Genomic DNA, 18,076 nt, shown 5'->3' on the forward strand with positions numbered 1-18,076 from the left:
TTATATATACAGCAATTTTTTCTGAATGCTGCTTAGTCATGGAATTAGTTTTCAGCTCAGTTTGAATGTTTTCAATACTTTTTGATGTCAACAGTGCTTTTTTGGTGTGAATATTTTCACATGGATTATAGAAATACAGTGATTTTATAAAGGGAGCTGCAGAAGAACAATGAATCCTAAGGGCAGGGGCAGTCTCGGAAAGAGCTATGAAAGCGTAAAAACGAGTTACAGCTGAGAATATACCACAAGCAAATGATGGAGAAGACAAAAGTTCTACTGTAGTTAATTTTGTCCTATAAAATTCCACCTTATATACTGCTTCTTGTTTTTGAAATTTTTAATTAAAACATCTGTTCTATGTGGAAAAAATTCATCCAGATTAAGTGTTCTTCACCACCTAAAATTCTGTTGGATGAGCAATGCATGTTGTAGACAAGCCTACGAAGTGACAATTTGTTGGACAACTTAAGCACAGGTATTCTACTACAGTTGAGACAATTTATCAACTGCAATGTAATATAAAAACTTAATAAAAAAAAGCACACAGGTAATCATAATGAAAAAATATGAAAAAATGTGGGGAAAAGCACTTTATGACATAAAGTCACAATATTACACCTTTAAAAGGTGAGAATTTTATCACAGGAAACCAGCTACCTTACCTTTATTCTACTCCAAATACACCTTTTGTTCTTACAGTTTTCTTCATTAAATATTAGCTGCAGCCTGTGGTCTGCCTATCAGTAAGTGATTTTTCTAAGTAGTGAACAGGTAAAATGCAAACCTTTGTTTAGAAACCCCAGGCACTTGAACTAGTCAGCAGACAGTTTAGACCAGGACAGCTGAAGACTCAGGTGTAAACAGTGCACTGGTTAGTCAAATACACATAGGAATGGCTTCATTTTCCGGAAAACTCAATCGAACTGCATGTATTGTTAAAAACGGGATTAGCAATACTTATCCAAATAAAAATATGATTGCCAGTAGCATAAATAATTTTAACAGAAGAGACAGAAAGTCCATCTAAACCAAACCACTTCAAATTCTAGAAAAACTGTGGCAAAGTGAGAGTTTTGGTTTAAATTAGGAGTATTTTTTTAAATTTTAAATTATTCCAAAGTTTTAAAAACAATAAACTGAAGTACTCACAGATTTGCAGGCCGCCATTAGCTTGAAACTGTCTCAGTCCACATGGGCCTTTCCAAAAAAGTATACCACTAGCATTTGTAGTCCTTTTTAAAGGATTATTTAATGGAACCAACTCCTAACACAGCTGGCCTGAGGTTTTATTCCCATATAGCACCAATCACATTAACCCAAAGAAAGCAAAAAAAAAAAAAAAAAGGAGGAGTGGGGGTAGAAGGGAAATAAAAAAGTATTTGAAAGAAAATGTTGCTCAAGAAGGATTTCAACCATATCAAGTAAAAGCCTCTTGAATATTAGCCTATATCATTCTGCACCATGACATGATCACAATCAGCCCTTCAATAATATTTTTAACCTGTGGTTAAGTTCCCTCAGTCCATCCAAGTAGTCTTCATACTGAGGAAACATTTTGTAAGAACATGCCAACAGGTTAGAAATATTAAAAGCAAATCAACTAATCAGTGTAACAGATGAAAATTCAGTTGAAAAGAAAGCCGAAGTTGCTACTAAAACTAGAAGGAGCCCAAATCAGCCATGCACCAGCCCACATTTCTCCCCACCTCAGGCAGCTGGTTGCTAGAGTTATCTAGAGAAGAAGCCTCCAAACTTGGGGTCTCAGTTCTGATTTGAAGCACCTCTTCTGTTCCCACACTGCTAGTGGAATCTTGAGACTGAAGTGATAAACCAGCATGATCTGATACTGCTTCATCTATGGCAGAATCACTGATTAACTAAGACAGAAAAGAAAGAAACATGAAATTCTTTACAGTAAACATATAAACTACAGGGGAAAATGCATTAGTTTTGAAATAGGCTGTTTTAGTAACATTGTCTATCTGAATTTATTTACGTATTATGAATTTAACAGCTTTACACTAAAACCATTACAAGCACCACATGCATTTCTGTAACATTTAACTTTGAAAAGAAGTTTTTCCATTAAGGAAAATTATTTCCTTTCTTGTTTTTGCAGGTTTTTGGCACTGGTTAAATGCTAGACTGAAACCACTGAATAGCAGAGAACTTTACTGGGGGCAACATTAATACAAACTTTGCTGAAGTCTGAAAAGCAACATACCCATCAAGCTGCTCTCCATCAAGTCAATTTTTTCATAAATTCATTTATGTAATGAATAGAGATTTCTGAGAGGCCAACATTCTTGATTTTCCTCATTTATATGTACACAGGCTTCAAAATCCATAATTAAATTAGCAATCTCTGTGGTTAAACACAACTGAGACCCCCACATGACCACTTAATACTCTTCATCTTATTTAGCATTTTGGGGTTTTTTTGAGCTAGCAATCCACAAAGACACAAACTTATCATATAACACATGCAATTTTGTGCTTGTATTTAAACAAAACTAGTAAGCGTAAAGTAATAGTAGGTGTACAGACAGTATTAATAGTATGTGTAGAGACATTAAGAAAATGAATGTTGTACTAGAATTATAAATTTGTTATGTACCACCAATGTGGTAGCACAACGTTTTCCCTTCACTGATGTTGTTAAGAAAAAGAAGCTTAGCCACATTAATTTAGTTCCTCATAATGTCACTTAGGCTGAATGTGTGAGCCACACTTATCCGTTAAAAGTGCAAGGGAAAGCTTAAATTCTCAGACTCCTTTCACGTAAATATCACAGAATCATAGAATCAAACTGGGTTGGAAAAGACCTCCGAGATCATCCAGTCCAACCCTTGATCCAACACCGCCGTGGTTACTAGACCACGGCACTCAGTGCCACATCCAAAAATCACTTACCATCTGCGAACGAGACAGTATCTGACTTGCAGTCAGCGCTGCTTCTTCTTCTGAGGACTCATCAGTATCTTCCTGGTTGGTCAAGTTCAAGCTCGGTGTGCTACCGGAGTACTGACATTCCTGAAGGGACGGTGTGTCTCCTTTGTCAATGCTGTCAAGAGAGCGCCTACGAACGCCCCAGTTGAAGTTGTCCATGCTTTCACCCTGTAATAAAAAAGTTTGCATACATACGTATGTAAGAATTTCAACATAATTAAATGAATACACAAATGCAACAGAGAAAACACAAGTACTGAATGCGTTATGAGCAGAGTTTCAATCAGCCCTTTAATTTTATTAAAATTTTAAATACCTTGTTAAATGTTTGTAAATAAATTGAAATATATGGCAAATGAAGTAAAAATCTTTTGAATATCTTCTTGGAAAGTAACTCAGTATATAATCTAGAACTATACCAGTATTGATTTTATAATCTGACTAGAAAAACAAACACATCACAGACAACAACAGATGAACAAGCCAGGGCACCAGGCTGCAACTTACCTGCAGCTCCTGGTTAGCAAAAAGGAAAACACATATAATTAGAAAGAACGAGGACAAACACTTAAAGATACTCTAGAACCAGGGAAAAATGTTTTATTACATAAGATTTGCCAACAGTAAAAGACTGATTCAAGCTCTGAAAAAAAGCTTTAGTCAAAAAGCTAGTATTTAATGTCTCTTTCTAATGAGAGATTGATTAAAAAAATAAACAAACTGATGACAAAACACTAAAACCAGCATGCTCATGATACATTTTCTCTAGTGTAACATGTAAAGCAACTGTTTCAACAAACATCGATGGAATTCTTCAACTAACACACACGAATCTATACTGACCACATCCAACTGACAAAGCACCACCAACATTAATTATATACACGGTGTAGAAAAGACGATGTTGTCATTAACTGTTTTACCAGCTACTTTGTGTCAGTTTTATGATGTGCCCCTTGAACACCAATAGCTGGATCCATTCTCTTGGCACATTTTAAAGCTGAGATACTTGGGTTTCAAATAACCACTGTACTGAGTGAAAGCCGTATCTTTAAGACACTGTTGTTTTAATTCTAAAGTACAATAATGATCTTTGATTTTCTCACGCATTTTGTCAACCTTCAACAATTCATTTGTGAAGTTTACCAGTCTACAGACAGTTACTAAAATGCCACATCTAAACCCAAATGTGGTTCCAAAACCTGCCCCAACAGAGTATCTTGTGGTGACTTAAGATCTCATCATGATGCATTTAATATGTAAAGCAAACTAAATATTTTGTAGTCTTTTTCTCTCTTAGTGATTTCTTTTGCTCAAAAAAAGATGAAAAGTTATGGCAAAGCAAAAGAATTCCAGCTATAACAAAGTACTACTACTGTAGGCTGAAGCACTTAAGTTTAATCTGAATATTACTCAGATTTAATGGAAAAGTTCATACTGTTGACATTTAATTATTAGCAATACAGAATATTCTATATTTTTGGTGCAAAACTAGGCAGAGCTCTTATATCAAGTGCACAATTTATATGTAACACCCTGCATATGTACAATCTGTGCTTTTACAGTTTTTCTGAGTATTGTACTACATGTTTCATTCAGGCAAGTAATAAGAAACAGTTTTTTCTTAATTATGGCTTTTGGCATCCTACCTGCAAAGTCCTGTCTAGTACTAAAGTAATGTTTTACTACTACTGAGTATCAATTCTGAACTGCTTTGACTACTTGTATTAAATACAGGAAATTGTGTCTGTGTAGTGTGTGGTTACATCTATGCAATAGATCATAATGAGCCTGTACTTTTCCTAGAAGGTGCAAATATCAGCTGAAGTGAGGCAATACACAGGAAGCAGGAGAAAACTGAGATAAAACTAAAGTATTAAGGGGGAAAAAAACCAGGATTTTGTAAAAAGGGCTACATAAATCAGGAGAAGAATAGACAGGTAGATATTCTTAGTAGCTTGTGGACTCATGATCAGCATGGGTGTCCATTGTAATTCAATATTTTGCATAGACTAACGAAACCACTGCGAGAAACTACAATGCACTTGACTTTTTCCTCCCCTGTGCTTTTACAGTCATATTTTTAAGCTTCAGCAAATTCTGGTCTGAAGCAAGTAGCAATTGTTAAACAGAATCCTTACTTATTTCTCAGTACTTAATATTGAGAACTAATTTTGTTTTACTTCCCCTCTCTTTTTTGACAGGAGGGAAATGGAGGAACTGTAAGAACTGCAATAAACCAAATATAATGTAAAAGTCAATGCAAGCAATTATAGAGAGGAAGTTAGTCATATATGATGAGATAGTGTATCATACAGTTTGTCCCTTTGAAAGCCTTTTGCCATGTTTTCAAAATCCAGAAATATATCAGAAACAAAAATTTTTGCAATTTTCTTAATGTATTGTTCCATAATTAAGTTTTCTCCTGTATGATACCCAGGTGTTCATGCTGTAATTGGCTTATACTGTCATATCACTTCACTTTCTTTCATTTAACTTCCCCCCAAAAAATCTTATGTCTTCTCCCAGGAACCACCCAACAACTTGTAGCAACTTATCACTGCAAAGTTTGTGACACAGGTTTCTTTATCTAGATAAGCTCAATCATGTCATAAATTCTTCTGAATTGGATTAGTTAGCAGAGCTACCAATTTCTTAGAATTGCACCAACACAACCTTATTTTTAAAATGTTCTCAAATGGAAATACACAGAAGAAACCCCAAGGTCTCACCTCTGCATCTTCCAATTCAACATCTAAAAAGTCAAAGTCTTTAAAAACTCCAAATTGTTGTTCACTGGTATTGTCTTCTACAGCCACTTCCTCCTCTTGAATCACTTCTTCTGTTGCTGAAATTAGGCTAGTTTGTTGATCTCCAACTTCCAAGTCTTCATTAGAAGAAAACACAACCTGCAAATATAAGATAAAAATAAAAATAAAGACTTCTAGTTTCTGTAACTCCTAAAGTCAGGTATCCTGCTTCCTGCCATTTAATGGCATTACAGTCAGCCAGCGTGAGTACAACTATAGTGATAACTATACCAGGACAAAACATACAGCCCTCCTCCCCAGAACACTGACCTAAAGTCCCTGAGACAGCAACATTAGTTTTGGCTGAATTTAAATATTGTTTTGAAGCCTGGTTAATAAAGAACCATGCCCACTGGACTTTCTGAGGAGTAACAGTAACTCATTACTTATGATTCCAACTCTAACTTTTCAATTGGATTCGTGAACTGCTGAACCGAAACTAGTTTGTCAAAACCCACTGTTCACAACTTCACCAATAACTAAAAATGTAATAGCATTCCACTACTTGAGTTTAAAAACCAAAACAAATCACCATCACCACTTACTGAAGGATTCTTGGGAAGACCAGATTCTGGACCACACAAGGAAAGCACATTCATTAGCTTCTCCCTAGTCCTTCTCTGAAAAATATACCAAAGGCAATCACATAAACATGACATCTGCATTTTTAACTAGTCATATTGCATGCTCACATCCTCTAAAAAGAATCTTAGCATTTTTCTTTTCACCAGTATTAGCTTTTAGGTTATGCTGTATTCATTTACTGCTTTGTTAAGACACAATACAGACTTCAAATTACACTTCGGCAAGTTTTTTTATACATTCATAAACACTGTCTCCAATATATGCATAAAGAGTTTGAGACACAATTTACCTGAGACAGCTGTGGTCTCTTCCAGCTGACAGGAACTAGTGCATTTGAATTGGAGCCTGAAGAAGTTGAAGAAGTGCTCCGGGTGACAGCAATGACTTTCGGTTTCCCGTTTCTACCAGCTGCACTGTGTTGATCACCATACTTATTCCCAATAATTGGTGTCTAGCAAAGACAACAAACACTTTCTTAAAATTCGAATTTATATTAGTAAAGAATACATACTTGATTTTAGAATTTAGCATTATATAAAATGTAGGAGGGCTTGTCCTGTTTATAAGCATTCTGTGAAGCCCATGTCTAATCCACTGAGCCTCAGTACACTGGGAAATACAAAGTTGAATATTTGTACCCTACGCAGCAAGCTGCCATTCTGCCCACTTGTGTATTTTTGAATTACACACATTTTATGCTGATAATCAAACTGTACTTTTTCAGCACACTTTAAAACCAAGTGTGTTCCAAGTTAAAAAGATGCAAAGCTTCTCTATAGAATCATTCCCTGCCATTAACAAATTGTTTTCACAGACCAGCAACATCACAAACGCATGTACACTTCTGAAGAACCAAAGATCAAATTCAGCTCTTTTGACAGCAAATGCTAATCCACTGAAATCTGTGGGAATTCATCTTGTCTCTCAGTTATCTGCATGCACTGAAACTTTCAGCAGTGAATTTACTTATCAATTCAAGTAATGCTCCTATGACATCTGTATCTCCAATCATTATCTGGGGTTAGTTTCAATCAGAAGCCCTTACTTCTGATCACTTCTAAAGTTTCTATGATTTTCACAACTCTGTATTACCCTGCAGTCACTTGGCCACTCCCCTTTTCAGACACAGAATGAGTATCAGCTGTATTATTCTCAGTTCTACAGAACCCTTATTGGGGGTAGGGGTGATGTTTTTAACCACAGCAGATTTTTCTCCAGTTGTGTCCCTTTCACACTGAATTTCCTGTATTTTGTATCCTACTCTCTCCTCTATATTTCCTCCCCCTTCCAAATTCATGCCAAAACTGTACAGGGTTTTAATCTTCTCAGTCCTTGACTGCACAACCCTTCATTTGTTGAAAGCCTGGAATGTTCAGCTGCAAGTAGCAGCCATCTGCATTATTCTGCTCTCTGACACAGCTGAAATACCCTTGAGAATAATCTTATTGACTTCTAGTAATTAACTCTCCAGACACTCAAAAGGGAGAAAAGGCAAAAACACAACATAAAAGAATTCAAAGTTTATCTTCCTGTATGACTCTAATTACAAGTATGAAAAATTTCAACCTCTGCCACTCTTACAAATTATACTTATTTTAAAACATATAAACGTAGAAGGCTAACAGAAAATAACACCTGAGTTTGCAACAGCAAGTCATTAATACATTGTTATTTAAATGTAATAATTACCTCTGATATATCAAAATGAAAATCTAAGGTCTTCCCAGGTAGCTCCTTTGAGACATTATTAAAAATTTTCGTGAAAGAGATTTCAGGAGAACCTATGTCACCTCCATAGGACTTCGGAATATCATTAGGCACAACAAGGCTTGCTGATCGAGACACTACCAGTTTCAAAATATTAAGAGCTTCTTTCCAATATGGACTCTAAAGAGAACATACACAAATCACAAAACAATCACTTCAACCAAGACAGCACCTTTCATGTACAGTAGGATTTTGCAAGAATCCCCAAACCAAAACCTGTGATCTTTTACACGTGGTTGAAGGTGCTGGCACAGGTGAGAAGCTTCAGACCTCAAAGTGCCAGGAAAGCCGTGGCAAGGTACCAGGCCATCCCATGTGGGTGGTCAGGGCCAGCCAGGTAGGCTCACTAGCTCCAGGTCACAGTGTCAGCCACACCAGACTCTTCCCATGTCCCTCAGTCCCCATAGTTACACTGGCTTTTACCACTGCCTGAAGTATCTGCCCTTCATGCCCCAAGAGATAAAACCCGATAGTATTTGAAAACTTCCACCTCTTGGTATCTACAATTATTTTTAATTATGGATAGAGTAAACTGATTTTGAAACAAACAAAACTATTTTGTGCTTGAAATCATGAGGAAATATAGAAGATCTTAAAAAAAGTGAAAACATTTACAAAGTTTTTATATGGTGTCAAACCAGTGGAGTTCTTAGAAAAAGCCAGGGAAGAAGTATGAGACTATGAGAGGCAGAGCCTGAGTTAAGGTAACTTCTTCGGAATATATTTTCTCTAGTACCGTTCTTTTGAGAGCTTACATCTTCTAATTAAGATTACATTCCATGGTAGTGTGGGCTTGCACAGAAAGCTCAGATAAAGGCTAGTGGTGAAGCAAGCAGCTGCCAGGCCATAAAAACTACAGTTAATGCTAATCATTCCATTTGGCCTAATGTACTCTGACAGGAGCACAATATCTAAAGCACATATCCATCAGTAACAAAACATCCAGGGACCACTACTTTTCCTGGTAATTATGATTAAACCATCTGACTGAAATGCATTTGGCAATAATGGAATTCAGAGAAAAAAGAAAAGGAGGGGATAAAAAAAGAGAATGTTGTGCACTGACATGGTTCTATGCTCCAGGCATTTTTATAAAATCTTTCAGCAAAATGCTAGACTTTCTTCCATGAAATAGGTTTTCAGTGAATTTGTGTTCTAAGTACAAAGGCTCAAATTACCTTGGGCAAAACACCAAGGTTCATCTTTTGGGGACTTCATTTAATAAAAAATGCACTCAATTTTGTTAAGATGCACCTTAACATTCCTCACAGATGTATTGCTGAAAGTGATTTAAATATGCATCTAACCATAAAAGTTTTCTTTTTAAAACATATACACATAAATAAAACATTTGTGCAGCTTAGCAGTAAACATTTCCTTATATTTTAAAAGTTGAAGGATCATCTTCTCTAACTGCAGATGAGGAGTTGCCTGTATCTGTGAACAAATGCACATTCAACCAGATAACTTGTCCTACATGATACAAATCACATTTGACAATTCATAAGCATCTAGTGAAAAAACTACATAGGGAAAAAAACCCTATGGAATCCTACTTCAAACAACTATTTTTATATCTGAAATAAATTCTGCCCCAAATTCAAGCATAATTTTGATACCACTTTGATAATAAGCAGAAAGCCTTTTACAGTTCTTCAGAGTACCTACCTGAACATATTTACCAATAACTTTTATGATTTCCAAATTAAATTGCTTCACTGGTGCTGTGGATAGGTCAATATGACTCAGAAGACTGTAAATGATCTGCAGCAAGGACTGTTGCATACTGGATAACCCTTTCTCTAACAGCTAAAAGGAGTTTATAAAACACAAAACTTAATTAGGGCTTTTAATGGGAGTAAAAAGTGAAAGCAAACATTAAACTATAGCTAACTTCCACACACATTTATTTTCCCCTTGAAGAAACCGTAATGTACCGCCTCCTGTTTTTCAAACCTTCCTTTTAGCATTAAAAACCAGTAATGCAATAGAATGATGGTTTTTGTCCTGATTTATTTTTCCCCTGAATTTTGACTTATTTGTTAACATAGATCTAAAGCACCTAATGATAAAACACTTCTCACTAAACAGAAATGTTCATACAAATTCAAAACCTTAAAATTGCAGGAAAAACAATTGCAGCAACGTCTTTAAGAAGGTTGGTTAACGCAGTTTTATGAACAAAAGAAGTATATATAAAGTCATTCATAAGGATGAATAAATATTTTAAAAATATCTTCATCAGTTTGAAATGATACACTTCAAGGACAAGCTTTTCAAGCTTTTCACACAAGGTACGTTTTTAAAGGTAAGAACAGTTTTCCTGTATGAACAGTTGGCAGAATCATACAGTGATTTCAGTAATTTAAATTATCTTTTATATATTATGCAATACTTACAATTGAACTTTGCAATTTACTTTTTTTTTAAACCGTGATAATGACATCTTTAAATGTGCCCTTGGCTAAAAAAGGTATCATAAAATTTACACTAAGCATATTTTGCTAAAACCAAGACAGTGTATATTCATGTAGTACAGAACACAAATGACTACTGCCAAACACTCCTATCACAAAAGGAGCTCTTTCATCAGATTAGAGGGATTATCATTGCAAGTTACATTCGAATTACTGCACTCCAAAATGGCAGTAGTCATTCCTTTTCTATCCTAGAACATTTTAGTATTATTTTCCCATTATGGAAGATGTGCTTTATTGCCCCCAATATTCAGAATCATGAAAAATAAGGAATTGGCAAAAAATTGTCAACATGAGATATACTTTTATTAAAAATTTACCTCTGCAAGATAAGTTATGAGGTTAAATGTGGCATCTGAGAAAGAGTCATGTAAATATCTACACACTACATTAATCCAGTTAGAACAGTCTCTGGAGTAACTGTGTGTACTGTATAAACTCATCATATGAGCCAGATTGGCAAGAGTTGGTGACTTCTCCTCAGCACAAACCTGAAAAGCAAAAATATATTTAATTATATTAGAAATTATAATTTTTTTTTAATCCAAGCATTCACAAGTCATTACACACTTTTCCCAGATTTCACTCCATTTTCTAACAACTGAAATCGAACCAATCACACAAGCATGACCTACAGTTTTTCTTAAATTTTACTACTGTGGTATCCATGTTCCAAGTTTATCTATCAATCACACCAAACGAACCCCAACTAGTATCCCTAGCTTTAGTAACACAAGTATTTCAGGGACAGCAGTAAAGTCTGGATTTGTATCAGGCACTTATTCCTTTGAGATGGTTTGTGCACAGCTTAGTGGTTCACACATCACAGTCTGGGCAGCCAGAGGCCTATGACTGCATCTCCTATACCAGACAGCACTTTCCTATTCCCCTTTCCACACTCCTCCTTAAAAGGCAGACTGTCAGGCCAGCACAACACACCATCCTGGCTGGCGACTGCTGGTGTGCACCATGTGCTGCTTTAACAGCCACTACAGTTCAGAAATATTTCAGGATTAATCACTCTGTACAAGTAACAGAAAGAACACAAAACCTTGTCTTCTCCATCTACTAATCCGAAAGGTGAGGATCACTTCTGTCTCATAAGTAAATTAGGAAATAAATTAAGGCTTAAAATGCGATTAGCTTTACATTTTAAACGACAAATGGAAAAATCAGACAAGTGAAAAACTGGTATCATTAATAAGAAAATTTGTTCTTGAAATCTAAATTTTATACATAAGCTAAACGTGGTTTTTTATTGACAAACAGAAACTCATGGGTTGGTATGAGGTCCAGCTATATAAATTAGGACTGGAGCACATTTAAAAATATAACCTTTTATAGTTATTTATATTACTATTAGAATTATGTAGAAGTATTACATAAGGGAGTCAAAAAAAAAAAAAAAAACCCAAACCAGAAACAATGTTAGTATAACCTCCTGGGTACTTTTCCAAGCATCATGTTACATACCTTTGCTATCCTGTCAGCTGTTTCTTTACAAAACTGAGTTGGGTTATCAAAATGTTGTATCAGATGAGGAAGCAGGCATAAGATGTTTAGGGGAAATCCTAAACACATACATAAATACAGTTATATGAGCCCTAAAGATTTTTAATATGACTTAATTTAATGTGGAGTTATCTGGTATTTAAAACCCTTACAGCATGACCCATACATTCACATAGACATATAAATTATATATACACATACCTAAGTGTGTATGCAGGAAGAACGTATACATAAATGTGTGTTAGGTAAAAAAATAAACTCATCACTGGACCAATTAAGCAAAACTACCATGAAACTGGATAGCTTTAGGAACTAGTCACATTGTTTCTAAAAACATGTAAATAGTATTAATTGAAATAGCACAACATCGTGAAAAATAATACACTAATAATACACTTACAACTCACTTGTAAGCAACAGTCAATACATAAAGTTTACATGCAATCTTTCTTGTCAGATAATCACAGTCTGTAATGTATTCCCACTATCCAGCAGTGTTAATATCGACAACTGCAAAAACCATTTAACTGAAGTCTTTCTTTAAGGCAAATGCATAATTACTACTGATTTTGATTCAACTTAATTTGATGAAAAAAAAAAAAATAATTCCATATTTACAAAAGATACCTGCTAACTGAGAAGGATCCACCAAAGCATGCCGGGAGATGGTGATGAGTTTACTGAGGAGATGAACTGTCATTTCTTGTGTTGATGCTGAAGTAAAGCCTTTCAGGAAAAGCTGCTGAAGGCCTGGAAAGTTATTCCATTTCAGTTTATTCTGCACCTTTTCTATCTTTTCCCGACTCTCTGATTTATCCAGAGGCATGTGAATAAGAAGCTTGTTGAGTAGCTTGAGAGCCAAAAGGTATTCATACTCATAGTCTGACTCCAGCAACGAAGCTGCAATCCAAAATATAGTGGCCATCAAGTTGACAGGGTCAGTAGTGGGCTGCACATCATACATCCCTCCCTCTCTCAGGGAGGAAAGGCTTCTAGTCCTGGCCAAACTTCCACCATGATTTATCCTTCCATCCATTATATCCAGTGTGTTGCTCCGTCGCCGGTCGCCTCTCCGTTCACTGATTAAATTCAGTCTCAAGGAATTACTCCTTGTATTGTTGTAGTATCCCAAACAACTGCCACTACTAATGGGACTTGTGCTTAGATTTATCTGTCCAGTGCTTTTCCTATTAGCTGCATACTTGTTTCCCATTACAGAATCGTGGTATGAGGTTCTAAAATAAAAATCAACATTATGTATTATTTCATGCAAAATAATTTAACAACATATAGTTTAGTAAAAAGGAGGAAAGAAAAAATGTGTTACACTAATTCACACATGCACACATGCAGTGAATATTCTGCTTCATCACCATAGGAGTATTATAATATACATAAATACAAAACTTCTCTATCTACTATTAAAATACCCTTACAACATAAGGACAAGACTCTTCTACCTAATCTATTTGTTACAACCCCAGAATATAAAAAAAATTTTCAAAATTCAGCAAAATCAGAAAAATCAGCATATAGCATGTAAAAGATTACCTGTAAGTGATGAGCTAGCATCCTAACTTACTTAGAGATGCAATAAAAGTAGAGAAATGAATGATTTATTAATTTGCTTATTACCACGTATCTGTCTGAAGTATCTGACTTAGGAAAACCAACACCTTCCAGTTCTCATACTGAGAAACTGAATATATCCCAAGAAATTTCAATGTTTTCAAAAACTTTGCAAGGAAGTCAAACAAAGAATAGATGTCTGTACATTTAGGGATATATTTCAGTTTGATAAGAAGTCATTGAGGCTAATCACTCCAGCCGTGATGAGACACACAAATGACTCAGACTGTTCAATTACATTTCTCATATATGGACAACAAACCTGAGGCCTAAGACAGACTAGAATTTGCAGTGCCTTTATTTTTGAGAAGCTTCACAAGAACTGACCACATCTAAGAACTGAGCCATGAGGAACACGTTGAACACCTATTCCATAAAATTAAATTGGACCCAAGAGGGTGAATTGGAAAGGTAGCAAAGATCCTTTTCAGGAAATCCAGAAGTTTTGCTTGGGGCAGAATGATAAAAACATACAAGAGCAAGCAATTTCGCTATATGAATACAACTGTTCTGCAAAGAAAACAAGAAAACATTTCATGACATTTTTAATACAGATTTTTAGTAATTCAAATGTATAGATATGCATAATGTAGCTTGACTAACAAAAGAACTTACTGAGAAAGGACAGAAAGCAGATCATAATGCTTCATGGTTTCAGCCAATGTGTCAATAGCAGACTCTAAAGTCAAAAGCAGCTCTATGACAAAACCCTGGGGAAAGCCACAAGCCATTATAAATTATGCAGTATGTACAAGGAATATCACAGAAAATCTACTGAGTAGTAATATAAAAATAAAAAAAATTATCATTAACTAAATTATTTCGTGTTTCAATTAGAACACAATCCTGATGAGACTCAAATTAGCAGTACAGCTCCAAGACAAGGAAAAACTTCCATTTATTTCTAAGTATTCACCAAATTCATTCTGGCTTACATTATTTTTAATGATGGATTGAAGGATGGGGTCATTTAGACACTCATTTTGCAGAATTAGAAGATCAGATCCACTCTTTAGATGTGCAATGACACTAAGTTGAATGATTGTTAACACTTGATCAGGTTAAGTTCTTAATTAAAGAAAACCTAAATTATTTTCTATGTGGCTCTGAGTATTCTCCAATAGTGAAAGAGAAGGTGTTTTCAGGAAAGAGATGATCAAACTCTCTGAAAGTTACTACTGCTGTAGAGGAGAATGTGCTCATCTTTTCATCAGTTAATTGGGTGAAAATTCAGAAACACTCACAATTAAAACTGTTTTGATATTTGAAATATTTAAAAATAAAAAGCAACTGAATAAAACAATGCTTTCAAATTTTGCTGCCATTAAACTAGTAATGCAAGTATGCCATTTAGGCAGACTTAGCTTTCTAATAAAATGGAGGGAAAATGTCAAATACCTGAGCTTCTTCTCCTGCATCGCCAACAGTTTCTACTAGTCTGGAGAGAACATCAGAAAGCGTGGATGGTGTGAGAGGCTGCTTCAGAGCCCTGAAAATCTGAAAGGACCTCCCAGCGTAATGCCGCGAGGAGCACGAAAGCGCAGTTTGCAAAGCAACTTCACTGAGACGGTGTTCCAATTGAAATCCTCCTACAAAAGCAAATAAATACTCAAGCCACACTGCTTTATAAAAAACCAAAACCACTTGAATTTACTGAAGAGTAAATTGCCAAAGTAATTCCTAACTTTAAAATACCCTCATATCCTCCACATTTATCTCAAGCATTATTAGTTTCAAAAATCTTTACAGGAATATAAACTTGTATACTTAACATTGGAAAGACCTCCAGAGAATAAAGCATTTATGACTTGAATATGAAGTGTTCACAGCAAATTAATAAGATATTTTATCTCGTTCCTAAAAGATTGTATTTAAATCTGTCATAACAGAAACATGAACTGAAATGTTCAATACACAAGAAAAATATATTATTTAGAAGCAGTAAACAATTACCTAGAGTGATTGTATAGATAACCTGTATGTTTACATGCATTAAAAAAATATTTATTTAGTTTGCAGACTTGGACATTCTATCGTGCATTGACTTGTTTTCCAACATACCTGAGCTAGACTGTTTAAATATAGATACCACATGCTTTAAGAACACAGTTAACTGTTCAGCACTCTTTATACTAGGGTTCTTGGCCGAAACATCTTCATGATTCCACAGTGGGCCTCTTTTCCTAAAAATATAAAAAGAGAGTAAAGAGAATATAAAACATAGCCTTTGTTATTATTAGTATTTAAATTAAATTTGAAGTTTCTGGTTAACTGCAAGAGAATCTACTACCTGCCATGAAAAAGAAACCATCTAGGACTGGAATAGGAAAGAAGTTTGACAACTGCCCAATATTACACAAATATACAAGAAGTTAAGATAAGATGAAAATAAATAGATCAGATCCAATTGAAATAAAATGGTAGATTTAGGAAAAGATATTCTCTGTTAGGTAATATTTAGCTACCTAACAAAGAATCAGTACAATTAACACCATTATACACTTCTTAAAACAACATCCTTTCTTCCCATCAATACACCATACCATTCTAAATTTAGGCTGATATAAAGCAAAAGTATCAAAAGCTTTGAGAAACAGGTAGGATTTCAAATTTGCACCATCCTAAAAGTTTATATAAACTATCACACAAACTGTACAACTGTTGGTGGTTTTACAGACGTTCTTTCCAACAAATTCCTGACTTTTGAATAGTCAGCTCTCTAAGTAATCCATAAACTGCAGGCGAATCTTGCAGCTCCCTAATCATCTCAGTGTATTCCTGCCCTAATCCTTTAGATGGAAAAATGAATTCTCTGAACTGTGTGGCAAGCAAAGATAACAGACCTGAACAGAACGTGGCAAAATACTTTTAAACACTCAGGGCGTGAAAGGGTGGTCATATTCTCAGAAAGTGATGGAAAGTTAGAGCTGTTTATAGGCTGTACTACATAAAATCACTTACTGGTGATAAAACAGAAACAGAATTAGACAATATAATGCTAAATAGTAAGGGGGTTGCCATTTTTCCACAAAATATGTCATGACAAAAATGCAAATTGATATCTTACCTTGAGGTAATAAATTCTATAAGAGTTTTCACTTTTTCATCCTGCTCTACTGAAATGTCAACCTCATTGAGGATTGTGGTGTGCAGTTGAGAAATGGCAGCACTTGTATTTCCTAAACTGATGCTAGAAGAGGTAGAACTTGAACTAAGCCCTGAGTCTGTCATCGGGGAGGGCTGGTAATCAGGTATAAAATCATGAACACCTGCTGAAATAAAAACAAGGTAATTATGAGCTTTTAAGTTGACCGTTAATATTAAACATATCAAAAGAAAAAACATCCTTCTAAAAACATCACTAACTTAGCAAATGTAATGAGAATAATTTAAAGAGAATAAATTAATGGATGCAATAATTTCAATGAAATCAACGAGTCTGATATATGAGAAGTCTTCACATCACTTACATGACTTTCAGTAGGGAATTGCTGGATCCCTGTTTTAAACCACTGTATTATGTTTGATTTTGTATTAGTAATAATGACATCTCACCAGCTTCTGAGGCATCTCAATAAATTTAAACAAATTATAGAAACTTACCTCCTAATAATGAGCAGATTTTTTTTTGTTAAAACCCATGCCTTGTACTAGGCATGCATACCTCTGAAGACCTTATCTTAATCACCAGCTGTAAATGTTGGATGCTGACCTTACTGTAGTATCTATCAGACATTTCAGTTTTAGTACTAGCAGAATATTGTGTCTCAATTAGACAGCTTCACCCAAACCCACAAAGATTAGGAAAGAAATGGTTTGTACACATCACTGTGCAGACGCACCATTAAAGTTCTGCCAAATAGATTCACATAAAAGAATTCTTCCACTATACACTTTTTAATTCCTTGTTGCTACAAAACCCAAATTCACAATTCAGATGATTATTTTTAGTTAGTAATAAAACCACTTTCAGATGTGAACAAAAGAGAATGAACAATTGTATGGCACTATGCTGCCACCTACTGAAATATTATGAAATTTCAGGGAAAAAAAGAATTATTTAAATTTCTTTAGAAACTACAATAGGCTCTCATCATTAAAATATTCCCTTCATGAAGAGATACATAGAAAAGATATAGTGTTCTGTATAATTACAATATTGTAATGTTAATGTGAACATTAGAAGCTAGTATCTCAAAAAAGTATTCTGGTAACCAATAAACAATACAATTACAGCTGACAAAAATGAAAACATTCAAGTTGCTATAAACAAGTAAGGAATGTACTTTCTTGTTTTTTATTTTCTAGGGCATCATAAAAACTGCTGTGCTAAGGATCCAAAACACA

The 18,076-nt window shown here is 34.9% G+C and overlaps 1 protein-coding gene across 5 annotated transcripts in view; it reads right to left on the reverse strand.

Annotated features, from left to right (window-relative positions):
• FRYL (FRY like transcription coactivator) overlaps positions 1-18,076 on the reverse strand; it is a 122,714-nt gene that overhangs the window by 22,658 nt on the left and 81,980 nt on the right. For 3 of the 5 annotated variants that reach the window (XM_050337576.1, XM_050337575.1, XM_050337573.1), the window contains 14 exons: positions 16,797-17,001; positions 15,791-15,912; positions 15,128-15,318; positions 14,345-14,439; positions 12,728-13,335; positions 12,062-12,159; positions 10,909-11,079; positions 9,780-9,920; positions 8,034-8,231; positions 6,634-6,795; positions 6,305-6,379; positions 5,682-5,858; positions 2,914-3,117; positions 1,707-1,877 (listed from right to left, as the gene is read on the reverse strand). In XM_050337576.1, coding sequence (XP_050193533.1) covers positions 1,707-1,877; positions 2,914-3,117; positions 5,682-5,858; positions 6,305-6,379; positions 6,634-6,795; positions 8,034-8,231; positions 9,780-9,920; positions 10,909-11,079; positions 12,062-12,159; positions 12,728-13,335; positions 14,345-14,439; positions 15,128-15,318; positions 15,791-15,912; positions 16,797-17,001 — 2,618 coding nt within the window. Of the gene's footprint in view, positions 1-1,706; positions 1,878-2,913; positions 3,120-5,674; positions 5,859-6,304; positions 6,380-6,633; positions 6,796-8,033; positions 8,232-9,779; positions 9,921-10,908; positions 11,080-12,061; positions 12,160-12,727; positions 13,336-14,344; positions 14,440-15,127; positions 15,319-15,790; positions 15,913-16,796; positions 17,002-18,076 lie in introns of all 5 variants that reach the window. The other 2 variants (XM_050337577.1, XM_050337574.1) reach the window with 2 other exon arrangements.

The sequence above is a fragment of the Myiozetetes cayanensis genome, unplaced genomic scaffold, assembly GCF_022539395.1.
Source record: "Myiozetetes cayanensis isolate MyiCay16 unplaced genomic scaffold, myiCay2020 scf7, whole genome shotgun sequence".
Lineage (NCBI taxonomy): Eukaryota > Metazoa > Chordata > Aves > Passeriformes > Tyrannidae > Myiozetetes > Myiozetetes cayanensis.